Here is a 24,187-nt window from a genome sequence, read left to right as displayed (position 1 = left end):
TATGATGCAACTGGATCCAAGGTACTGGATGCAAAAGAAAATTTCGACATTGTGTTATTGGATTTCAGGAAGGCTTTAATACTATTGCACATAAAAGACTGCTGTACAAACTAGAGCAATGGGGCATTAAGGGAGTTACTGCTATTTGTATGTTTGTATGATGCTCTTTGTGGATTAATGTTATTAGTAAAGTTCATCATAGTTCAGTGCTGGGGATCTTTGTTGTTTTCAATATTTATCAGTTTTTGTTGTTTTGTTTGTTTGTTATTTTGGTTTTTAGGAGCATTAGCAACTAAGGCCATATTGCTCCGGAGATATGCGGTGGTCATTCCCTGACCTTTCTGCATCCTCCGTATTTGGTGGTCACGGGCTCGAACCCTGGTCTAATCAAGAAGAGTGTGCTACACTGTTACTCTTGCCCACCTGGCTACGGAGGCGCCTATATATATATATATTTATCGGTGATAATAATGAAGGTATGTCAGGCTTAATGGATTAGACAGAATGAGGTAGAGAGATTTTAAGCCAGAAAAGATCGAAAAGAGGAGATTCCAAATTATCAAGTCTCTGACGGAATATCAGAACAAACATACACGAGTACCACCTTTGAGGTGAAAGGAATCATACAGCAAATAATTTGGGTAACTCAGATGAGCAGTGGTTGAATCAACCAATAACTGAGTTCTGTCAGAAAAAGTACGTGGGGTTTGGCAGACTGGAAGTGGAAATGGACATTGTTGAGATGAGAACTGAGACCATGTATATTTGTGAAATGAACTAGGAAGTGTTTGAGAGGTTTAGATCTTTTCGCAGATAAGCTTACTCTATTAGTTTGACAATTCGTGGTGTATTCAATAGTAAGAAAAAGTTGCATGATGGAAGAGATCGGGGGGGGGGGACATGCTGTATGAAGTAATGAAATTTTTGGATATGGCATACACATGGTAAGAATATACCCAGATCCTTGACATAACATGGCCTCAACAATGTCCCCCCATGAGATAAAAGCTCCATTGGAGAAGAGACAATCACCAAGTTGAGATCAGAGGTATCTAGAGGGCCACTTGCATTAAACATGTACTTAGAAGTGTTTGTTATTTTGGTTTTTAGGAGCATTGGCAACTAAGGCCATATTGCTCTGGGTACATGCGGTGGTCATTCTCTGAACTTTCCACATCCTCCGTATTTGGTGGTCACGGGCTCGAACCCCAGTCTAATCAAGAAGCATGTGCTATGCCTCCTTCCCACCTGGCTACGGAGGTGCCGAAGTGTTGTTTGTGAAAAAAAGATCAAGCGTGTTGGTTGTATGGTTAAAATTGTCTGGTATTCTGGTAGGTAAATGAACAATCTGTGCAAGGTCATTAGTAATTGCAAAAGCCTCAGCATCTCGACCAGCTGGGTCTGTGTGACTAGAAAATGGATGCCAACTGGAGTTGTAAATACTAAAATCACCAAGGAAAATTATTTCACTGTTGGGAAAGTTGGACTGGAGAAAGTCAAGTTTCAAAGAGAGGAAGTCAAAGAGTTCTAAGTGATTAGTGGAGTTGGGAGAATAGAGGCAACAGATGAATTTAATGAGTTAAAGAGATTTTAAGTCAAAGAATATCAAAAAGAGGAGATTCCAAATTAAGTCACTGACAGGGAGTTTAGAGCAGACATATGCACAAGTACCACTTTTGAAGCAAAAAGAATCATACAGCAAATAATGAGCATTTGTTGAATCAACCAATAATTGGGATTCTGTCTAAAAAGCACGTGGAGTTTGGTAGACTAAGTGGAAATGGACATCACTGAGATTAAAACTGAGACCACGTATATTTGTGAAATGAAGGAAGTGTTTGGGAGGATTAGATCTTTTCGCAGATAAGTTTGTTCAATTAGTTTGACAATTTATGGTGTATTCAGTAGTAAGAAAAGATGGTGTGGGGGGGGGGGGGACATGCTGAATGAAGCAATGAAATTTTTGGATATGGTGTACACATGATACCTCGACATCTGCCAGAGTAGAGATAGCGAGATCAGACCGAACCTACCAATAGGTTCGGTCTGATGAACTATCTAGTGGCCAGTCTGCAAACACTATTTTAGAGCTGTACCCTCAAAATGTAAGGAAGATCAGAGCTCACCATGATGTCCATCATAACCTTAAAAGACATCAATCATACTGCATGATAGAAGAGATCAGGGTGAAGGGGTTGCCCAAGCTTCATTCTGCAGATTAAACGTGGGTTCCACCAGTTCAAATAAGCAAAATGATGGTACTGCACCAGTTGATGAGTGTCATCTACATTTGGAGAAATTAATATACATAAAATTGGGTGAACTTGGCAGTTTGATTAGGTGTGAGAAGTGTGAGAAGAGATTGAAAACAAGAAGAGATTGAAAAGAAGAGAAAACAAGTGTGAGAAGAGATTTTGATTACTGAATTTCTAGTTTAACCATCTGAGCAACCAATCCTTTGTCACTGAGATTTATTTTTTGATCAGAAATCCAGCTAATCAAATTATTCATTTCCATGTAAGAACAGGAAATATAAACTAATTTGCAAAAACTGTTTCTGAACATATACAAAGTGTCCACTTTATTTGGTACATCTAGTGATGGGCATAACTGAGATTTTGTAATAAATTATTTCAATTATAGCAAATCATTCAATTATTTCAACTATAAAAAATCATTCAATTATTTCAACTATAAAAAATCATTCAGTTATTTCAATAATAGCAAATCATTCAATTATTTTGATTATAATGATCATTTTAATGATTCATTCAGTTATGAAAAATAATTATATAATTTGATTATTGTCGATTAAATGATATAATCAAATTATGTCATTTAATTATTTTATTCAATGATATCATATGATCATTTCATTCAAATGACATAATTGAATGATTGGTGGTTAGTAACTAGTAATCATTTAATTATTTTGTTATTTGAAATCTCTCGATTACTCATCACTCAGTTATGCCCATCATTAGATACCCTACTCTTTTCATGAAATAGAGCACTCCTACAGTAACAGCATGACATGTTTGTAACAAGTGATATAAAGCAGGTGAACAAATATATATGGATGCTGCATTAGCAGTAGTAGAGGCATTTGATGCAAGAAAGCAAGCTTATGCAGCATCAGACAAAAAAAAAACCCCTTCCACTTCACCCCTCCGTTCGTTCGAAATACCTGTCTAGTTGAGCCTTAAATTTATTTAGGCTATCAACTTCCACAACAAGGGATGGAAGTCTGTTCCACCTACCAACCACCCGCTGGCTCAAGGCAAATTTCCGCACATCTATCCTACATCTGTCTTTCCTCAATTTGAATTTATGCCCTCTCAGGTGATTATTCTGAGCAAGAGGAAGAATCCCATCAGCATTGAGCATGCTCAAACCATTCAAGGCTTTGTACACCTCTATCAGATCACCTCGCTGGTGCCTAGTCTCCAGACACTGTAATTCGCAAAACTTAAGCCTTTCTTCGTAAGAGCACCCCTTTGTTCCATTCATTAATCTTGTTGCCCTTCTCTGTACTCGTTCCAGCAGCTCTACATCCTTCTTGAAATGAGGCCTCCAGGCCTGTATACAGTACTCTAGGTGTGGCCTGACCATTGCCTTATACAAGGGAATAATCACCTCCTTATCCCTGCTAGAAAAATTCTTATATATCATTGACAATACACCATGAGCTACTCTTGCAGCCTGTCTGCACTGCTCAGAGAACTTCATATCTGCCTGCACAACCACCCCCCAGGTCCCTTTCATTCTCTACCACTGTCAGTGTAGTACCACAGAGTTGATACGTTGCTCTGGGGTTGCTGTTTCCCATATGTAGTACTTTACATTTGTCAATATTGCACAGTTCAGTGAAAAAGTGTGTAAGGTAAAAGATTTAAATGACTTTGAAGATAGTTGGTGCTAGTATGAGTATCTTGGAAACTGCAACTCTACTAAGGTTTTCTTTTACAACTATCCATATCCAGCCACAGTCGATCCTATGGTTGGAAACAGCTCATTGGTGTGAGGCCAACAGAGGCTGACAAGATTTGTGCAGGATAACAGAGGCTGACAAGATTTGTGCAGGATAACAGAAAGCCTACAGTCAGTCAAATAGCAATCCAGTACAACAATAGTAACTAAGACATTTCAGAACACTCAACTCTTCATACCTTATCAAGAACTGATATTGCAGCCAATGAGCAGAGAAAGTCAAAAAAAAAAAAAACAAGTGGAATCAGGAATACTAATACTTGGACAGCAAAGGATTTGAAAAACATTGACTGTCAGATGAATCTTGGTTCCTGCTGTTCCATGCTAGAAAGGATCAGAGGATCAGAATATAAATAAATAAATAAATTTTCTGTTTATATTTTGGGATGACTTCATAAGGTCAGAAGAGTTCTCAAGATAGAGAGTAGAAGAACATTATATTGTATTATATATACAGGGTGATTCACTACCAGTGCGACAAACTTGCAGGTGTAGGAGGTACAAAGACGAATCGGAATCACATAGCATTGCATGGTCCGAAATGCCTTCGTCATACGGTAGAGGACATAGAACGGGGAGGTCGCGTGAACAGCGATCTCGCTGGAAGTCAACATTTGCGAACCGTTTCTGTTGAAGAAAGCAAAAGTCCTCTGGAGTGGATAATCCGCAGGCTCCAATGATTGGATGCGTTGCAGATGGTATGAACTCATTTGGTTTGGTGACAGTATCCTCCATACAGTGGACTGGGAAATACCCAATCGTTGGCCTATCGTCGTTCGCTCTCAATTCATGGTACCTCTCGTGAAACAACCAGTCTCACGTAACCTTCTGTGCACACGTGCAAAAATCATATGATGAGGAGCACGCCTGTGCGGGAAATGTTTCTAGTACAAGCGCAGAACGGCGTGCCCGTTACAGTCCGCACTCCATATGCAAGGTGCATGTCGGCCAGTTCAACATTTGAATACTCGTCCATCCTACTGCCTCGGGAACCGGTTCCCAAATGCTGACTTCCAGCAGGATCACTGTTCATGCGACCTCCCGTTCAACATCCTCTACCGCATGACGAAGGCATTTTGGACCCTGCAATGCTGTGTGATTCTGATTCGTCTTTGTGCCCCCTACACCTCCTGCAAGTTTGTCGCACTGGTAGTGAATCACCCTGTATATAGCGAAAATAGTACGAATCTATTGACCCATCTCTCGGGTGTTAACAATACACCCTGATAGGATGGGTCCTATGTGGTGACAGTGTAATGATGTGGGGAATGTTTTCATAGTACACATTGGACCCCTTGATACCAGCCTCTGCTGGTAAAGGAACCAAATGTGCACCATGAAATATCTGGATGCCATATGTCAGTGGTTCCCAAACTACTGAGTCTTATGGATCCCTTCAAAAATCAAAAAAAGATTTGCAAATCCTTATACAGCAATACCCCGCTTAGCACGGCTTCAAACAGCACAGGTTTCACTATAACACTGTTTTCAATTAAGTTTAAGTCAAAAATTTACTGTACATATTAAAACTCATTCAATAGCCTAGACAGGTACTATGCATATATACTGCGTTGTCATACCCTAAGTACGGTACATATATGCTGTGGTGCCAACTCTATTGTCTACCATGCACATGTGACAATAGCTCCTTTCAGACAGTCAGCTGCAACGTGCAGCAGTGTTCAGTATTCTTAATTCCATCCTGACGAGATGACATGATAGTTTTCCAAACTTTTCATTTCAAAATTTATTTTTTACCCCTTTAAATATGATCGAAAATATATCTGCATCTTGGCTAGAAATCACTGCCAACAACATGCGTTCTATTTGACAGAATGTTTTGCCCTATTTGGTAAATGATTTCACTGGTTTTGAATCACAAGTTCAGATAATTGCCGAAAACATTGTGAAGGGCGGAAAAGACATGGGATTTGACTGCACTGACTCACATGCAACTTATGATGCAACTCTCCTTGAAATTGAGAAGCAAACTGCATATGCAGAAGAGGAAAACAATTCTGAAGTGCCACCAAAACAATTTTCAACAGAAGAACTGGAGAAAGTTTTTTGGGGGGGTTGACATGGCAGGCAAGGTGATTATGAATGAAGATCCGAATGTTGAACGTAGCATCAAGATACAGCAAATTTTACAAGATGGGATTCGATGCTACAAAGACTTGTACGCCGAGAAAAAGAAGATGGCTTCACCAGACTTCATTACTGAAATATCTAAATAAACAACTACTTTTTTAAAGCTTTTTTCTCATCTCTCATGATGTTACCTTTTCATTAATAAAATTTTTGCAATTTTTTTTTAATTTCAAATCCTTTTAATTGGCTATCAAGTGCAAATTATTTATAGATTTATTATAATTTGTTTATAGACCGTTTCTCTGGTATGCATTCAATTAAAATCCATTATAATTATACTTCAATCAGGACAGTTTCACATAACACAGAATAGTGTTATGTGAAATCTCTCTCTCTCTCTCTCTCTCTCTCTCTCTCTCTCTCTCTGTGTGTGTGTGTGTGTGTGTGTGTGTGTGTGTGTGTGTGTGTGTGTGTGTGTGTGTGTGTGTGTGTGTGTGTGAGAAAGAGAAAGAACACTGGGTTTTCTGAAAAGAAAATTCAAAGTTTTATGTTTAAAACAACTCAACATTATTCTTATTTTTGCATAAACATATAATAATAACTTTATCCTCAATTTGCTATACATAATTATTTGCTTATATAGCAAATAATTTATATTTGCTATATAAATTATACAACTAATAATTTACCAGTTCCAGAGGGTTCATTTTGCAGACCTCCTGGAACTGGTATACAGACCCCCAGGGGTTCAAGGACTCTAGTTTGGGAAAGGCTGCCATGTATTATCTACCAATTGTTTCCAATCAGCACATCTCTTCACAGCTTCAGTGTATCCACCTGCAAATGGACTCTTCCAACAATATAATGTACAATGTCACAAGGCCAGAATTGTACAGAACTGGTTCTAGAAATGTGAAATCTTCAGCCTACTACAGAGCCTCCCCAGTGAGGTGGAACAAGCTCTACTCTTCATATTAGAGATATAGAGCCATCCAATTTTGCAACAACTGTGGGAAGCAATTAAGTCAATTTGCACCAGCATCACTTTGGCAATCTTTTGACACTTTGGGGAGTCCATGCTATGACAAATCTAGGCTGTTCTGATAGCTATAAAAAGGAGGATTCATTAGCCCTCATAACTCACAATTAAGTAAGTGTACTTAATAAAGTGGCCACTTGGTGTCTTTTAAATGTAGTCAAGACTTTTTTTATCTAATTTCTAAGAAGAGCACAAGTAATTATTTAAAATACATTATTGAATTTTTGCAAAAAAATTATGAAAAAACATGCATCAACACACTTACTGTAGCTGTACCAATAAATCCATCTTCTCCCGAATCATTTTTTGGAAATTCTCCTTGCCAAATATTCATCTGATGTATGCCATTTGGCATCAACTTGTTGCCCCAAGGAAACAACCTAAATCGGTATACAGAGCTGCACAAGAGTATCTTTATGTACACATATACATACATACATACACACACACACACACACACACACACACACACACATATATACACATATAAATACACACATATATACATATATGTATGTATATATGTGTCTGCCAGGGGCAAAGATTGAAGACATTGTAGAGCGGATATCATCTTTTAAGGGCACAAAAGGTAATATCGTTGTAAACGTGGGCATTAGTGCCAACGTGTACAACAGTATCATTAGTGCCAACATGATATTGTTGTACACGTGGGCACTAATGATATTAAGAGTAGGAGACTGGCAGAATTACTTAACAAGTACAGGTCACTGTTGAAAAAAAAAAGCCGTGAATTAGGGTTGAATTTGAAAGTGTCTGCAATTCTACCCAGACACGATAGGAGGGAGTATATGATGAGAGCCTTGTTGATCAATTCGGCCCTGTAAAGATTGTGCAAGGCTCAAGGGGTAGAATTTTTTTCAGCCTGGTCTGTACTTGTTAACAGGAGAGACTGCTTCTTCAGGGATGGGATACACTTAAATAGAAAGGGTGCAAGAGTATTTGCTGAAGCTATCGAGGCAGTGTTAGGTGGGTGGAAAAACTGCTACCTTGGGGGGATACAAGGACTAATAGATTAACAGTAGTCACTGGCAGAGGTGAAAGTGATTCTTGCACTGCTTCTATTGGAATGAGCAGCAGCCTGGAAAACATTATGCAGGGTATTTCAGAGACTGCCGGGAGTCACTGCAGTACAAGTAAACACATGGGTTGTGTTAGGGTAGCTAAGACTAGGAACATGTGCATGTATACTTGCATGTACACCAATGCTAGGAGTTGGGAAAATAAATTTGATGAATTTGAGGTATTGCGGAAAACATCAAAGGCAGATATTGTTGAGATATCAGAGACGTGGTGTCACACAGATATGAGGAATGCAGAACTGGAATTTGGGATGTGCAATGCGTACAAGAAGGATGGAGAGGATAGGAAGGGAGGAGGGTTATGCTATTATTTAAGAAACACACAAAATCCAAGGAAGTGAAGCCAGTCGACATCGCTGGGCATTGCAGGGTCGAGTCAGTTTGGTGTGACATAAGCATTGGGAGATCAAAATTGAGAGGAGGAGTGTGCTATAGGCCTAATGACTCTGATGAGTATAATAAGAAACTGTACAGGGAAATAGAGTGGGTCAGTAAATCAGACAGTCTTATAATGGCAGATTTTAATTTCCCAGATACTGACTGGAATTGTGGGTTGGTCACTCACACACTAGCAAGGTTTTGTGGATTTATTGCATGATTGTTTTCTACGTCAGCATGTTCGAGAGGCAAGTAGAGGGAGTAATACTCTTGATCTGATTATCAGTAGTGATTCTTCATGCATTAAGAATCTGCAGATAAAGGAAGCACTAGGGGCAATGATCACAGTGTGCTGAAGTGGGATTTACTCAAAGAGGTAACTACCATCGGGAGTAAAGGGAGGAGTTTTTGCTTTCATAAAGGCGACTACAGTGATCTCAGACAGTATTAAATTCTATACTTAAGGTTAGAAAGACTTAAATTATACAGTGGGACCAACTGATGATGTTACCAACAGCAAATTCAAAATGGGAAGCATTCAAAGAATTTATCTTGGAAGTTAGTAGGCTTTACACACCAACTAAGAAATATTGTTCAAGTTTAGGCCTAAATGGATATCAGATGAACTAATGAGACATATGGTAGAGAAGAAAAATGCATGGGATACATATAAATTAATTGATGGCATAGAAACCTATGATAGATATAAGCTGGTCACAAAGGAGATTAGGCAGGCAAAGGCAGATTACGAGAAATCTTTGGCAAAGCATGCAAAGAAAAACAACAAAAAGTTCTTTACCTATGTAAAATCTAGAAGGAAAGGGATCAATCAGATTGGTCCACTGGATATTGATGGTTCAAATGTTGATGATCCTGCTCAGGTGGCTAACAAACTGAGTATTTTGCATGTACATTCACCCATGAGGAGTTATTGAGAGAGGGGAATGCCAGAGGTGAGTTAAACTCTGGCAGTGAGCTAGATGATTTTGTAATAACTGAGAGCAAAGTGGAGGAGAAATTGTTGAAGATAAACATAAAAAATGCATCCGGAGTGGATGGGATCTATCCAGTTATATTAAAGGAGGCAGCAAAGGAAGTGAGCAAACCCTTAGCCATAATTATGAGAGCTTCTTTGGATTCAGGGGAGGTACCCGTGGACTGGAGATGTGCAAACGTGACCCCAATTCACAAAGGAGGATCAAAGGGTGACAATTAATTATAGACCTGTTAGTTTAACTTCTGTTGCAGGAAAATTAATGGAGGCACTGGTTAAAGAAGCACTGCAGGATCATCTAGACAAGACTTCAGTTATAGCTCGGACACAGCACGGTTTTGTTAAGGGAAAGTCTTGCCTGACCAATTTGATTGGATACTATGATGTGGTCACAAAAAAACTGGATGCAGGGAATAACTTTGATATCATATAATTGGATCTTAGAAAGGCTTTTGATTCTGTTGCACATGACAGACTGCTGAACAAATTGGAGTAGTGTTGCAGTGGAGGCAAGTTGCTGCTATGGATAAAGGGATGGCTGAGTGGAAGAAGACAGAGTGGTAATCAATGGACACTGCTCATTGTGGACTAAGGTTATTAGTGGAGTCCCTTAGGATTCAGCGTTGGGTCCATTGTTGTTTTCTGTATTTATAAATGATATTGATGATGGTACATCAAGCTTAATGTACATGGGTTGTACATTAAGACGATATCGTATCGTCTGCCAAGTTTGCAGACGATACAAAGGTTGGTACGGTTGTTAAGGACACTAATGACAGTACATTGCTGCAGCAGGATCTAGAAAAGTTGAGCAGATGGGCTGAGAGGTGGCAAATTAAGTTTAACATTGACAGATGTAATGTACTACATGTGGGAAGCAGTAACCCCAGAATAACGTATCAACTCTGTGGTACTATACTAGCAGTGGTAGAGAACGAAAAGGACCTGGGGGTAATTGTGCAGGCAGATATGAAGTTTTCTGAGTAGTGCAGATGGTCTGCAAGAGTAGCTCATAGTGTCTTGTCAATGATATACAGGAATTTTTCTAGCAGAGGTAAGGAGGTGATTATCCTTTTGTATAATGCAATGGTCAGGCCACACCTTGAATACTGTATACATGTCTGGAGGCCTGATTTTAAGAAGGATGTAGAGCTGTAGGAACAACTACAGAGAAGGGCACCAAGTTTAGTGAATGGAACAAAGGGTTGCTCTTACGAAGAAAGGCTCAAGTTTTGCAGATTACAGTGTCTGGAGACTAGGCACCTGTGAGATGATATGATTGAGGTGTATAAAGCCTTGAACGGTTTGAGAATGCTCAATGCTGATTCTTCCTCTTGCTCAGAATAATCACCTGAGAGGGCATAAATTCAAATTGAATTTAGACAGATGTAGGATAGATGTGCGGAAATTTGCCTTTAGCCAGTGGGTAGTTGGTTGTTGGAAGATGTTCATCCTTTGTTGTGGAAGTTGATAGCCTAAATAAATTTAAGGCTGAGTTGGACAGGTATTTGGAATGAACGGAGGGGTGAGATGAGAGTGTTTTTTTTTTTTTTGGCTGATGCTGCATAAGCTTGCTTTCTTGCATCATATGCCCTGTTAATGCTAATATACATATACACATAACACATATATACATATGCACCATACACACATACGCATACATACATATGCACCTTACATATACGTATACATACATATGCACACACATACGCACCACACACACACACACATATGAACCACATACATACGCAGCACGCACACACATACATACACAGCACGCACACACACACACATACGCAGCACGCACATACATACGCAGCACGCACACACACATACATACGCAGCACGCACACACATACATACGCAGCACGCACACACACATACATACATACGCAGCACGCACACACACATACATACATATGCAGCACGCACACACACACACACATATGCAGCATGCACACACACACACACACACATATGCAGCACACACACACACATGCATACATATGCAACACGCATACATTTTTTTTTATTTACCCCAAACACGAGAGGTATTAGAACCTATAGTACTTAGTACCGTGCTTGGGTTGGAGGTTGAGAAGACGAAAGAAGATATTCGTTGATATTGGACTTGAACTTCTGTAGATTGTAATTTTCAGGAAATACGTATGAAGGAAGGTTGTTCCAGAAAACGGCAGTTGAATGAATAAATGACGAAGATGAAAAGTTGGTTCTGTGGGTTTGTAGTTGGACAGTAAATGGATGTTGGCTGGTGGCGGCACGTGTTCGGACTGTTTTGAAAGAGAGAGAGCGGGAATTATAGAAGCCAATTCAGAAGAACAGTGCCCATGGAAGTATCTGTAGAAGAGGCATGCAGCAGAAACAGTGCGTCTATGAGAAAGCGAGTGGAGAGACGCTGTTAGAGATGAATCATTAATTAACCTAACTGCCCTCTTCTGAATGGAATCAAGAAGCCTGAGAGAGGTTTTGGGGGCACCACCCCAGATGTGGGAACAATATTCCACGGCAGGGCGGATTTGCGATTTATACAGAGTGAGCAGCTGTTTGGAAGAAAAGTAACTCCGAGAGCGAAAGAGAAAACCAAGTTTTTTAGATGCAGAGGAAGCAATATTTGTAATGTGCTTGTGCCAAGAGAGATTAGAAGTCAGGGTAATTCCCAAAAGAGATATATCATTTTGCCTAGAAATCGGAGTGTCACTAAAGATAAGCATAGGAGCAGAAGAATCCTTTTTGCGAGATATAAGACAAGACTGAGTTTTAGAAGGGTTGAAATCAACTAAGTTGTCTTTGCCCCACTGGAGAATTACCTGAAGATCGGCATTTAAGGAATTGGCAGCAGATTTTCGAGAACTTGAAGCTGATTGAGCAGGACAAGGTTTCTCGAAATGGAAAGTTGAATGCAATGTGCTATCATCGGCAAAACTATGGATAGGATTTCCAGTCAATGGAAGAAGGTCATTGATATACAAGAGGAAAAGAGTGGGGGAAAGAACTGAACCTTGGGGGACACCGGCATTAGTGGAGAAGTTAGAAGACAGAGAGCCATCTACCATCACCCTCAGTGAGCGATCAGAGAGAAAACTGGATAACCAATTACTAAAAACAATTGGCAAACCATAAGATGGAAGCTTGTTTAGAAGACCTTTATGCCAAACATGATCAAAAGCCTTTGAGATGTCAAGAGCAACTACTTGTGTTTCACCGAACCTTTCCATTGAATTAGTCCATAAATGGGTAACATAAGCCAGAATATTACCAGTGGATCGACACTGACGGAATCCATACTGGCGATCGTTGATCAGACAGAAGGTTTCTAGGTAGTTTAAGAGTTGGCGGTTAATTGATTTCTCCATTACTTTAGAAAGAGTAGAAGTAATTGCAATGGGACGATAATTGGATGGGAGGGATTTGTCACCCTTTTTAGGAACTGGCTGGATATGAGCAAATTTCCAAGCAGAAGGAAAAACACCTTTGGAATAAGAAAGTGAAAAAAGACGGCAAAGAATAGGAGTAAGTTCAGGAGCACAGGTTTTGAGAACAAGTGGAGAAATACCATCAGGACCTGGAGCTTTCTTAGCATCAAGATTCATCAAAATCCTTCTGATATCCTTTTGACGGAAGATCACAGGAGGCATTGAATGGAGCGTGTTAGGAATGGTGGGAGGTGTTTTACCAAGATCATTAATACATGAGCTCGAAGAAAAATGGGATGCTAGCAGGTCAGCTTTATCCTTGGCTGAAGTGACAACAGAACCATCTGGTTTGGACAAGGGTGAATAAGTAAATTTTCTGGTGGACTGCAGAACTTACAGAGTTAAGAAAAGAATCTTTTAAATTTCTCTCCTACAGGAGAGCAATTTTAAATTAAGGAAAAAGTTTCAGTGTCAGAGAAGGTATGCAAATTTAGATCTGCTCTCTGTGTATAAATAATTGTATAAAGAAAAGAAGCATCTGTATGTTAGAGCAGTCAGTAGAACTAAGATTAACATGTGGAAGAAGTTTGTGTAGGAACAAGGTTCTCGAGATCCATGGAACTCCTTTTTTAAAATTATAATTAACAAGCATAGTTTAACAGATATAACTTGCACTATTGGTGCTTGTAGTAACCAGACACTTACTTAGACCGAGTCTGTGAGTAAAATCTTGGATGATCTCTTTCCAGTTTGAATAGATGCATGTACAGAACAACAGATACAAATAGTATTGGAGAATGGCCAGTATGATTCAGAAGAGCTGGAGGAAAAATTTACCTTAAATGTTGTTGTTGTTATTTGGTTTTTAGGAGCATTAGCAACTAAGGCCATATTGCTCCGTGATATGCGGTGGTCATTCCCTGACCTTTCCGCATCCTCCGTATTTGGTGGTGACGGGCTCGAACCCCGGTCTAATCAAGAAGCGTGTGCTACGCACTGCTGCTCCTTCCCACCTGGCTACGAAGGCGCCTCCTTAAATGAGATAAAAGAGGCCATGGACTGTGCGAAGGAGAGTAAGTCACCAACCCTTGACAAAGTGGAAGTTATTATTATGAAAAAGTCTTTTCAGCTAAAACCTGAATTGTGTGTAGAATTCTATAATAAATGTATGGAGGAGAGTGCCTTCCCATCTTGCTGGAAAGAAGCTCAAATTAATTTGATTGTTAAAAGTTTAGATCAAATATTAAATGAAATCAGCCAAATGTTAAATCAAATCGGCTAATTGCTCTGCTCCTGGTCTTAGGAAAGGTATATGAACAGTTATGTGTAAACCAATATGGATTTAAACAAGGCTATTCAACTGAGGATGCAATATATACGTTAGTTCAGACAGTGGAGCAGAGTAGTTGTCGATATACTCTAGAGATATTTGTAGATTTTAAAGGAGCATTTGATTGGCTATGGTAGGAAGGTATCCTTGCCAGAATTAGAAGAACTGAATTTTCAAATAAGTTGTTTATTGTATATAAGAAATATTTCTCTGATAGAGAACTAGTGGTTAAAACTAAATATGCTAAGATAACTAAGAAAGTATATTGTGGGTGTCCACGAGGCTCGGTGATTGGCCCCTTTGCATGGAATATCATATCTGATGAGTTTTTAAATCTCTATACCTTAAGTAGAAATTATAGTGTATGCTGATGATTTAGCATTGGTTATGCAAGGAAATGCTAAACCTCAGATTGAGAAAAAAAAAGCTGAAGAGACATTAAAATTTTTGGAGGAATGAGCAAAAATAAATAAGTTAGAAATTTCTAAGGATAAGACTGTTCAGATGTTACTCGGGGGCAAGTTAAGTATGAATCGGGCTCCATCTGTGAGGCTTCAGGGTGATGCTATCCGATATGTTAAGACTACAAAACATTTAGGAGTAATGTTGGAAGAACAGGTCTTTTTTGTGGACCATGTGAGATTTTTGAAGAATAAAATTAGAACTTTGTACGCCAAGCTCCATAGGATACTCCAGTCAGCCTTTACTACCAGAGTACCAGCTGACTGGAGTATCAAAGGTAGATCAATAAGTCTAATATATGAATGTTTATTTGTGTCCATAGTCACCTACGCTTCAGGGTACACTGAGTGCAGAAAGTTGTGCTACAAAAATATTTATTGCAGACTCAAAGATTTGCTTTGGAATAACAAGAGCGTGTCAGACAGTCTCCTCTGAGGCCTTACAGATTATATCTGGAAGGATTCACGTCCAGTTCCTGGTTCTATTGGCAGGAATGTTGTATTATACAAAGAGAAATGTAAATAAAACAATAATGGGATTAACATCATGTCCTGATATAGAGAGACTTTATTAAAAATTTGATGTTAAGTCAGAAAAGAAGCAATTTTTAGATTCTATAATGGGGATATGGCAAGAGAAATGGGAACAAACTGAAAAAGGATGAACAACTTTTATATTTGTACCAAGAGTTGATATTATAGATGTTAAGAGAAAAACATGGTTGCAATTTGGATTAAATGCAACATTCCTGCTCACGAGCAATGGATTGGCATTAAGGTAGAAACAACTTAGGCTAATGAATAGTGAGATATGTGCTTGTGGGGCGCCTGAATCATCTGAACATGTCATGTTAAAATGTCACTGCTACCTTGATCTGAGATCTAAGTTGGAAAGATCTATCAGCATACTGGAGAGAGAAACACTCTGGGTTTTATTCACCAACAGATGTCTATTTTCTTATTTCAATAATTACGTAAGTGCAGTATTTAGGAGGTGACATGCTTTAAATCTAAATAGTGGAAGCCTGGTTCTAGTGCCAGGGACAGAAACTCAGATGATTGAGATTGGTGGACACGATTAAAGTCAAATTTTCTCTCATCCAAGGCTAAGCAGCTGAAATTTACTAAAGTTGTTTGATTTGAGTTTATTTGATGTTTATTTTATTCAAAATTAAATGAGTTCTAAAACTTAAGAATTATATCCTGTTAAGTCCATAACCATGGATTGGCTGTGGCTCAGAGGATGGCTGAGCTTAATTTATAAAAAATACTTAGCACTTATACCATACCAAACTGATCTTGCATTGCACATCTATGTCAACGGGATGCCCTGCCTTAGATTTAATATTCTTCTTAACTAAGAGTATAAACCCCTTCTCCTTATGCTACGTCACTGTTTTGCAGGCATTATATTCTGCTATGTTATGAAAAACTGAGCAACAAATAGAGATCTCACCAGAAAAGCAATCAGAGTAGGTGTGGATTATGTTTTGAAACTTCAGTGGGAAACTTACTCCATATGAATGAAGACCATATCATTGGAAGGTAAAGATCACAGTACTGAACAGTTTGTGGAATCTCTCATAGACCTCAGAACTAAATATAATGCACTTAAGCTTTAGTTAGATTAAAAACTGCAATGGAATTGCCTGCTTATGAGAAAACAGGAGTTCTCAGCAGTGCGATAAAATGCTGTGGCAAGTTTCAATTCTATCTCTGAGGAAGAGTTTTGTTCTGTAAGGGGAGGTGGGCATGGATGAGTGTTAATCTGTTCTTGCCGAACAATGGGTGTCCAATCCACATTACAGCACTGTTAAAGCCCTGAAAAAGACTAATCTCCAGCTTCCTCCTGACATGCTAAATCATGATCTTTAGCATTAGTAGTGGCATGGCATGTGATGCAAGAAAGAAAGCTTATACAGCATCAGCCAAAAAAAAAAAAAAAAAAAAAAAAACTTCCCATTCACCTCTCCATCTGCTCCACAAGTTTGTTCAGATCTCCCTTGAATTTATTTAAGCTATCAACTTCCAAAACAACAGATGAAAGTTTAGCCAACGAGTGGTTGATTTTTCCAGCAATTAACCACTCGCTGGCTAAAGGCAAATTTCTGCACATCTATTCCACAACTGTCTTTCCTCAATTTCAATTTATGCCTCCTCAAGTGGGTAATCTGTGCAACAAGAAGAACTGTATCAGCATTGAACTTGCTCAAATCATTTTAAACACCTCGATCAGATGCCTAATATCCAGATGCTGCAATTTGCAGAACTTAAGCCTTTCTTGATAAGAGCCCCTTTGTACAGAGCTAGAACTGGTACAGAGCCCCTTCTCTGTACCAATTCCAGCAGCTATACATTCTTCCTAAAATGAGGCCTCCAGACCTGTATGCAGGCGGGCCTGACCATTGCCTTATACAAAGGAATAATCACATCCTTTGTATGTATGTATGTATGTATGTATGTATGTGTGTGTGTGTGTATATATATATGTGTATATACTATCATTGAATTATATTAAATATTAACATAAATTAAATTGTAATAAAGTGAATAAATAAATAAATAAATAATTAGGCGTTCATTAGAGGCAGCGACATGCAATTCCTCCATATGAAGCTGAAGTACATCCAATATTTTAATTTAATAAAATAAAACATATGCCAGTAGTATGGCAAAAACTGTAGAGCGAAAATTAACATAAAAATAACCCAAATAAACAAACGAACGAAAAAAAAGGATAGACATAATAGTAGCCCGATAACCCTTGTATAATTTCGAGTTTTAAATCCGATTAATAAAAACTATACAAATTTTAGGATAATGCCAATTATATAATAATTTAGCGGTACCCCCCCCCCCCCCGAGAGGTACCAGTTCCGAAAGACGTGAAATATCACCAAAAGAGGGTTAAAGGAACTACCAAACGATAACAAAATCAAAATAAATCAAAATAAATATAGACTGACCATCATGCCCCATATCGACAGAGGACCACGAGGCCAATAATGGTCATGGAATCGCTGCATTTCAATCACTATACAAATCGTCGCCATGGTGAAAAGATCGAAGTACCAATTCATCCTCCCTCCTCCGATCGATCCACCAGTGCAGAGGATTTGCACGGCGGTGGTCCTTATGCAGCGAAAAATAAACTATAGAACAGACAGCACTCTAGAGCAGAGCCACACCACTGACATACTGTAAGCTGAATCAGCTTATATAAAAGAAAAAGGAAAATATATGGCGACACAGGCGTTGCTAAATTAGCATATCGACCCATTACTATTGAATTATATTAAATGTTGACAAAAGTTAAATTATAATAAAATGAATAAATAATCAAGCATTCATTAAAGGCAGCAACTTGCAATTCCTCCATATGAAGCCGAAATATATACTATCATTGAATTATATTAAATATTAACATAAATTAAATTATAATAAAGTGAATAAATAAATAAATAAATGGTAGTTCCTTTAACCCTCTTTTGGTGATATTTCACGTCTTTTGGAACTGGTACCTCTCGGGGGGGGGGGGGGGGGGGTACCGCTAAATTATTATATAACTGGCATTATCCTAAAATTTGTATAGTTTTTATTAATCGGATTTAAAACTCGAAATTATACAAGGGTTATCGGGCTACTATTATGTCTATCCTTTTTTTCGTTCGTTTGTTTATTTGGGTTATTTTTATGTTAATTTTCGCTCTACAGTTTTTGCCATACTACTGGCTTATGTTTTATTTTATTAAATTAAAATATTGGATATATGTGTATGTATATATATATATCTATATATATATATATATATATATACAATCGGAGCTCCATATAACAAAATCAATCGTTTGCTTGAAAAAATTTGTTATACAGAAATTTTGTTATAAAGAAATATGACCTTTTCAGCAATGAAAAATACTGTAATTCAACTCAGAAATATAGGAAATAAATCAGAAATAAGTGGAAATGAATAATTCTAACATTTTAAAACAATTAATTTATTAATACACACATATTAACAAATGACTACTTACATGATGTGCACAATATATTAGTACACTTTTAAGAATTATGTCATAAACTATTTGGTTATTTTTTGTTGTACACTGGATTTTACTGTACATCATTCATAAAAATGTTTGCATTTGTTTAAGCACTCAAATATATTTTCTTCACACTGAAGGCCTCGACACAAAGTTTCAAATGCTGCCAACATTTCATGTTTGGAAAGTTTAATATTGCACTCACTGCATTCATCGCCCTCGTTTTCATCCAACTCACTGTCGATATTATCACTAGTTCGTTGAATACTCTCCAAAATGGAGAGTATTGGAGTCACTCGGATATTCAGCTACTGTGACATCGTTATCAACTCCTAAAAATTCTTCAAAGACTATTTCTGCACTGATCAAACCTCTCGCTTGGAGTTCGTCCCAAGGTTGCTCAATGTCTTGTAGCAGTTCATCCCTCTCATCGCTGTTAATTGGCATTTTAGTAAAACCTACTTTTACGAAACAATTCTTAATCGTTGTTTCCGTCATATCTTGACTCCACACTTTCGCCAACTCTGATATACACATCCGCAAATCTATAACAGAATCTATAGGATGGTTGGTTTCTATTCTCAGTATAATTTTTTTTCAGTATGAGCCTTCGGTAATACATTTTCAAATTCTTGATAACGCCTTGGTCCATTGGCTGCAGTTTAGATGGAAGGAAGGAAGGTGAGCAGCGCAGTTATCTACAATCAAAGCGATTTTTCTGTTTTCTTTTATCATCTTTCTATCGAAATTTAAAATCCACTGTCCAAAAATTTCACTTATCATCCAAACTTTTTTGTTGTAGTCCAACCTAACGACTACTCCTTTAAAACATGGGTGTTTTTTTTTTTTTATGAAAACCCCAAACATGAAAGGTATCAAAACCTATAGTACTTAGTACCATGCATGGGTTGAAAGAGAAGTAAGGGGGGGGGGTTTGCCAGAAACTTTGCTCTAGAGACTAAACATGGGTTTCACCACTTCAAGCTTACTTTTTGCCTATTACCAAAATCTTCAGTTTTTCATTACCAGCCATATTTGCACCAATCAAGACTAATTTTTTCCTTCCTATTTTTGCCACCCACTTGTCACCTTTAAAAGTCAGTGCCCTGTTCAGCAAACATTTAAAAAATAGACCTGTTTCATCAACGTTGAATACATAGTCCTCCATAATTTTTTTTTCAGAACTGTTTCTTTCCAATGGATAGTTTTCTTCAATTACAACCCCACTTTCACCAGAAATAACTTTTTTGAGTAAGCCATGGCACTTTTGAAATTTGTCCACCCAACCAGAACTGGCTTGGAAAGTTTTATGCCCCAGAAAAGATGTGTACTCTGTAGCCTTTTCTTTTATTAATGGCTCTAATATCAGCATGTTTTGGTCTCGATTCAACTTCACCCACTTAAAAACTGCTTCATCCACATCTTCATACAGGAATCGTTTCGCGCACTTCCAACCGGGTCCCGTTTCCTCAAACAATTTGAGAATCGAGATACGGTTTTTCAGAATGGTTGACACACTACTGGCAGGGATACCAAATTTTAAAGCGATTTCTTTCTTTTTAACACCCCGATCTACACTATTAAGCACTTCCACTTTTCCCACTACACTCAAGGATTTCCTCTTAGACATTGTAAGGTTACACATACAGCAGTAAACAAAACTGATTTACGGACCACTTGTACCTACCATACAGACACGGGTGAAATTTAGTGAAAGAATGGATGACTCATTTCTGCAAAACAACAGATGAATTTCCGGAATAAAGGGAAATCACTCTCTCCTAATTCTCTAATAGGGTGATTGCAATAGAAAACAGGTTGACCAGAACCAATGTCTATGTCAGAAATATTCCTTAATCTTTGCCAATGGCTGCTGTGGACATACAGATAGCAGTTTCCCAGCACAACTTCTCAGTACAGTTAAGGCATTATGGACAACACTAAATTTTGGAATGCTCTTAAGAATTAAACCCTTTAGCTATTAAAAGCTCATGTGATTAATTCTTAATCCTTTTAGCTCTTAATTTGTGCTTTCTACAGCATTACTCTATTGCCTAAAGGCCAGAGGTGGAACAATGCATACCCAGGTCTCTCAAAATTAGTTCGTTATATGGAAATTTTCTTTGTTATACAGAAACTATTTTCAATGTAATGACCAGGGGGAAATCAAAAAAGTTCACTATATAGAAAAATTCATATATGGAAGTTTGTTAACAAGAGGTTCTACTGTATATACAAAGTTCCTGTATATCATTAACAAGATCCCATGAGCTGCATTGGAAGGCTGTCTACACTGCTCTGAAAACTGCTCTGAATTCATATCTGATGGCACAATTACCCCAAGATCTTTTTCATTCTCCACTAACCCTGAGTGTAGTACTGCACATTTCTCTGGAGTTATTGCTACCCATATGCAGTACTTTACATTTGTCAATGTTAAACTTCAGTTTCCACCTCTCAGCCCATCTGCCTAGCTTTTCCAGATCATGTTGCAGCTGCATACCATTGCTACTGTCATTAACAACCCTGCCAAACTTTGTATCACCTTCAAACTTGGACATTATGCCTGTTATACCTTCATCAATATCACTGATAAATATAGAAAGCAGCAATGGTCCCAACACCAAACCCTGGGGGACTCCACTAATAACATTAGTCCACGACAAGCAGTGTCCATTGATTACCACTCTGTCTTCTCCTGCTCAACCATCCTTTTATTCCATAGCAGCAACTTTCCCTTAATGCCATATTGCTCCAATTTGTACAGCAGCCTTCTGTGTGCAACAGTATCAAAAGCTTTCCTGAAATCCAAGTATATGATATCAAAATTATTTTTTGCATCCAGTTCCTTTGTGACCACATCGTAGTATCCAATCAATTTAGTCAGTCAAGATTTGCTCTTAACAAACCCATGCTGTGTCTGAACTAAAGCTGCAGTCTTGTATAGATGATCCTGCATTGCTTCTTTAACCAGTGACTCCATTACGTTCCCCAGAACAGAAGTTAAACTAACAGGTCTGCAATTACTTGTTTCACCCTTTGATTCCCCAATTCAATCATAAGCAGCACAAGGAGGTGCAGGATCCATCCTAGTCTGTTCTCTTTTCATGTTGGTACTGAAAGCTGCAACCTGGTTTGTTTTCTAGTCATTAGCACAAGAAGTCCCTTGATCATGCAGCAGTAGGAGCTGCATTATGACACCGTAGTAGCTCACATCTGAGCAGTAGTTCAGTCACGTGTCATAAGATTAGTTCACAATTATAGTAGTTCAGACATCATTTGGCACTTGCAGATATTATATACTGTTATATATTGTTAAATTTGTTTAAACTTCTAATCTTATATATTGTTATGTGGCTAAACTGATCCTGTTGCCAGCTCTTTATATGCACTGTGACTACTGATCTTTCGTTTTATGGGGCTCCTTCTACTGCAGGATCATACCATGAAATCTGTGAATCTGCAAACAATAAACTTGATTAATTTGCAAATTGTTAATAGAACTTTGTGCTGCAATGTGATTACCTCGTTATGAGTATTTATCTGCACCTGCCGCATGATGCCTGAACTACAACATTTGGACTGACCAGATGTGAGTTACTACAGTGTCATAATGCAGCACCTTCTGCTGCTGCTGACTGACCGAACTACTGCACAATCAAGACACTTCTGCTAATGACTAGAGAAAAACCAGGTTGCAGCTTTCAGTACCAACGTGAGAAGGAACAGACTAGGCTGGATCCGCATCTCCTTGTGCTGCTGGTGATTGAATTACTAGAGTTGTGACACAGCTACTTGTATTATGCCATGATATAGCTCCATGCAGCTAGCTGATTTGTTCAGTAGCAATAATCAATGATACTATTAATCTGTATTTGTATGATATTATCTATACAATAGTATAAATAAGTGGCAGGGTTGCCACAAAAATTGGCTGGGACTACTTAGTATAATAAAAAAAAAAAAAAAAAAAAAAGGAAACAGGTGTGCTGGTCAGATGAGTCAAAATACCTGGTGCAGCAGGCCTGTGTGTGTGTGTGTGTGTGTGGAGAAAGCAACACAAGTCGACAGATGCAACATGCATGGTGCCCAATATATCCAGGCAAGTGGCAATAATTGCATGTTTTGCTGGCAAGAACTAGGTTCACCTGGTGCATATGGACCAACATTTCACTGGTAAAGTCTACCAGTAGCTCTTAGGAGACAATGTGTACCCCCATGTTGCATTTTTTTTCCAGACAGACAGAAATGGATCTTCCAAAACAATGTGCTATATCATTGAGCCTGCACCATGCACAAGTGGTTTGAGGAACACAATAAAGATATTATCCATCTTGGCTGGCCTCCAATTTCACCAGCCTTAATCTGGTTTTATTGTGGAGTTGTGGGATGTTATTAAAAGGAGTTTTAGAACAGGAAGTGAGGCATATGTACATACAACCATCATCTATTCTGACACTGTGGAAAGCTTTGCAGGCAACATGGCTGCAGATTCCTATAGACATCATCAGACATCTAGTGGAGTCAATGCCTAGGTAAATAGTGGCTGTTATTCATGTGAATGGTGGCCGAACATGGTATTAGTTAGGTTGTCATAATTCAATACATAATTCAGAAATGTATTGCATCTATACAACTTAATGTATAAGCAATATTTGATTCATTCCAAAAGTCAAATTTGCTGTGCAATTTAGGTTTCAAAAATCTCTCAATTGCAGCAACGAGCAAATTCCACCCTGTTATGTCTAAGAATTAAATTTAAAATATTTTTGTTCACATATTCCTGCAAGATAATATTCTTTGTAGGAGACACAAAAAGACATTGATTACTATACCAACAAGGTAAGCAGATGAAAAATATTGAATAATAAAAAAACAAAAGCTGAAGAGTGAGTAAAAAATGCAACAATAAATACTACACAGTGAGTTGCAAAGTGCAACGTTTCTACCTCTAAAGCTTCAAATTAATATGAAATAAATAAATGTCCCTTGCAAAGGGAATGATTTCTCTGAAGTAAACAAACTGCACAATAAACAATTCCTAATATTTAGTCTCTATCATCCCTTTACCAAAACCATGTGGGACTCCACTAATGTTATTAGTGGAGTCCCACAGGGTTCGGTGTTGGGTCCACTGTTGTTTTGTGTATTTATCAATGATATTGATGAAGGTATATCAGGCTTAATGTCGAAGTTTGCAGATGACACAAAGGTTGGCAGGGTTGTTAATGACAGTAATGGCAGTGTGCTACTGCAACAGGATCTAGATAATTTGGGCAGATGGGCTAAGAAGTGGCAACTGAAGTTCAACCTTCACAAATGCAAAG

The 24,187-nt window shown here is 38.2% G+C and overlaps 1 protein-coding gene across 2 annotated transcripts in view; it reads right to left on the bottom strand.

Annotated features, from left to right (window-relative positions):
* LOC150086876 (formylglycine-generating enzyme) overlaps positions 1 to 24,187 on the bottom strand; it is a 237,852-nt gene that overhangs the window by 110,482 nt on the left and 103,183 nt on the right. For both annotated transcript variants that reach the window (XM_090371641.1, XM_090371640.1), the window contains exon 5: positions 7,386 to 7,500. In XM_090371641.1, coding sequence (XP_090227767.1) covers positions 7,386 to 7,500 — 115 coding nt within the window. The remainder of the gene's footprint in view (positions 1 to 7,385; positions 7,501 to 24,187) is intronic.

This window comes from Mastigoproctus giganteus, chromosome 4, assembly GCF_048544385.1.
Source record: "Mastigoproctus giganteus isolate SK-2022 chromosome 4, ASM4854438v1, whole genome shotgun sequence".
Taxonomy (NCBI): Eukaryota; Metazoa; Arthropoda; class Arachnida; order Uropygi; family Thelyphonidae; genus Mastigoproctus; species Mastigoproctus giganteus.
Note: the sequence above shows the minus strand (reverse complement) of the source record. Positions and strands in the feature narration are given on the sequence as shown.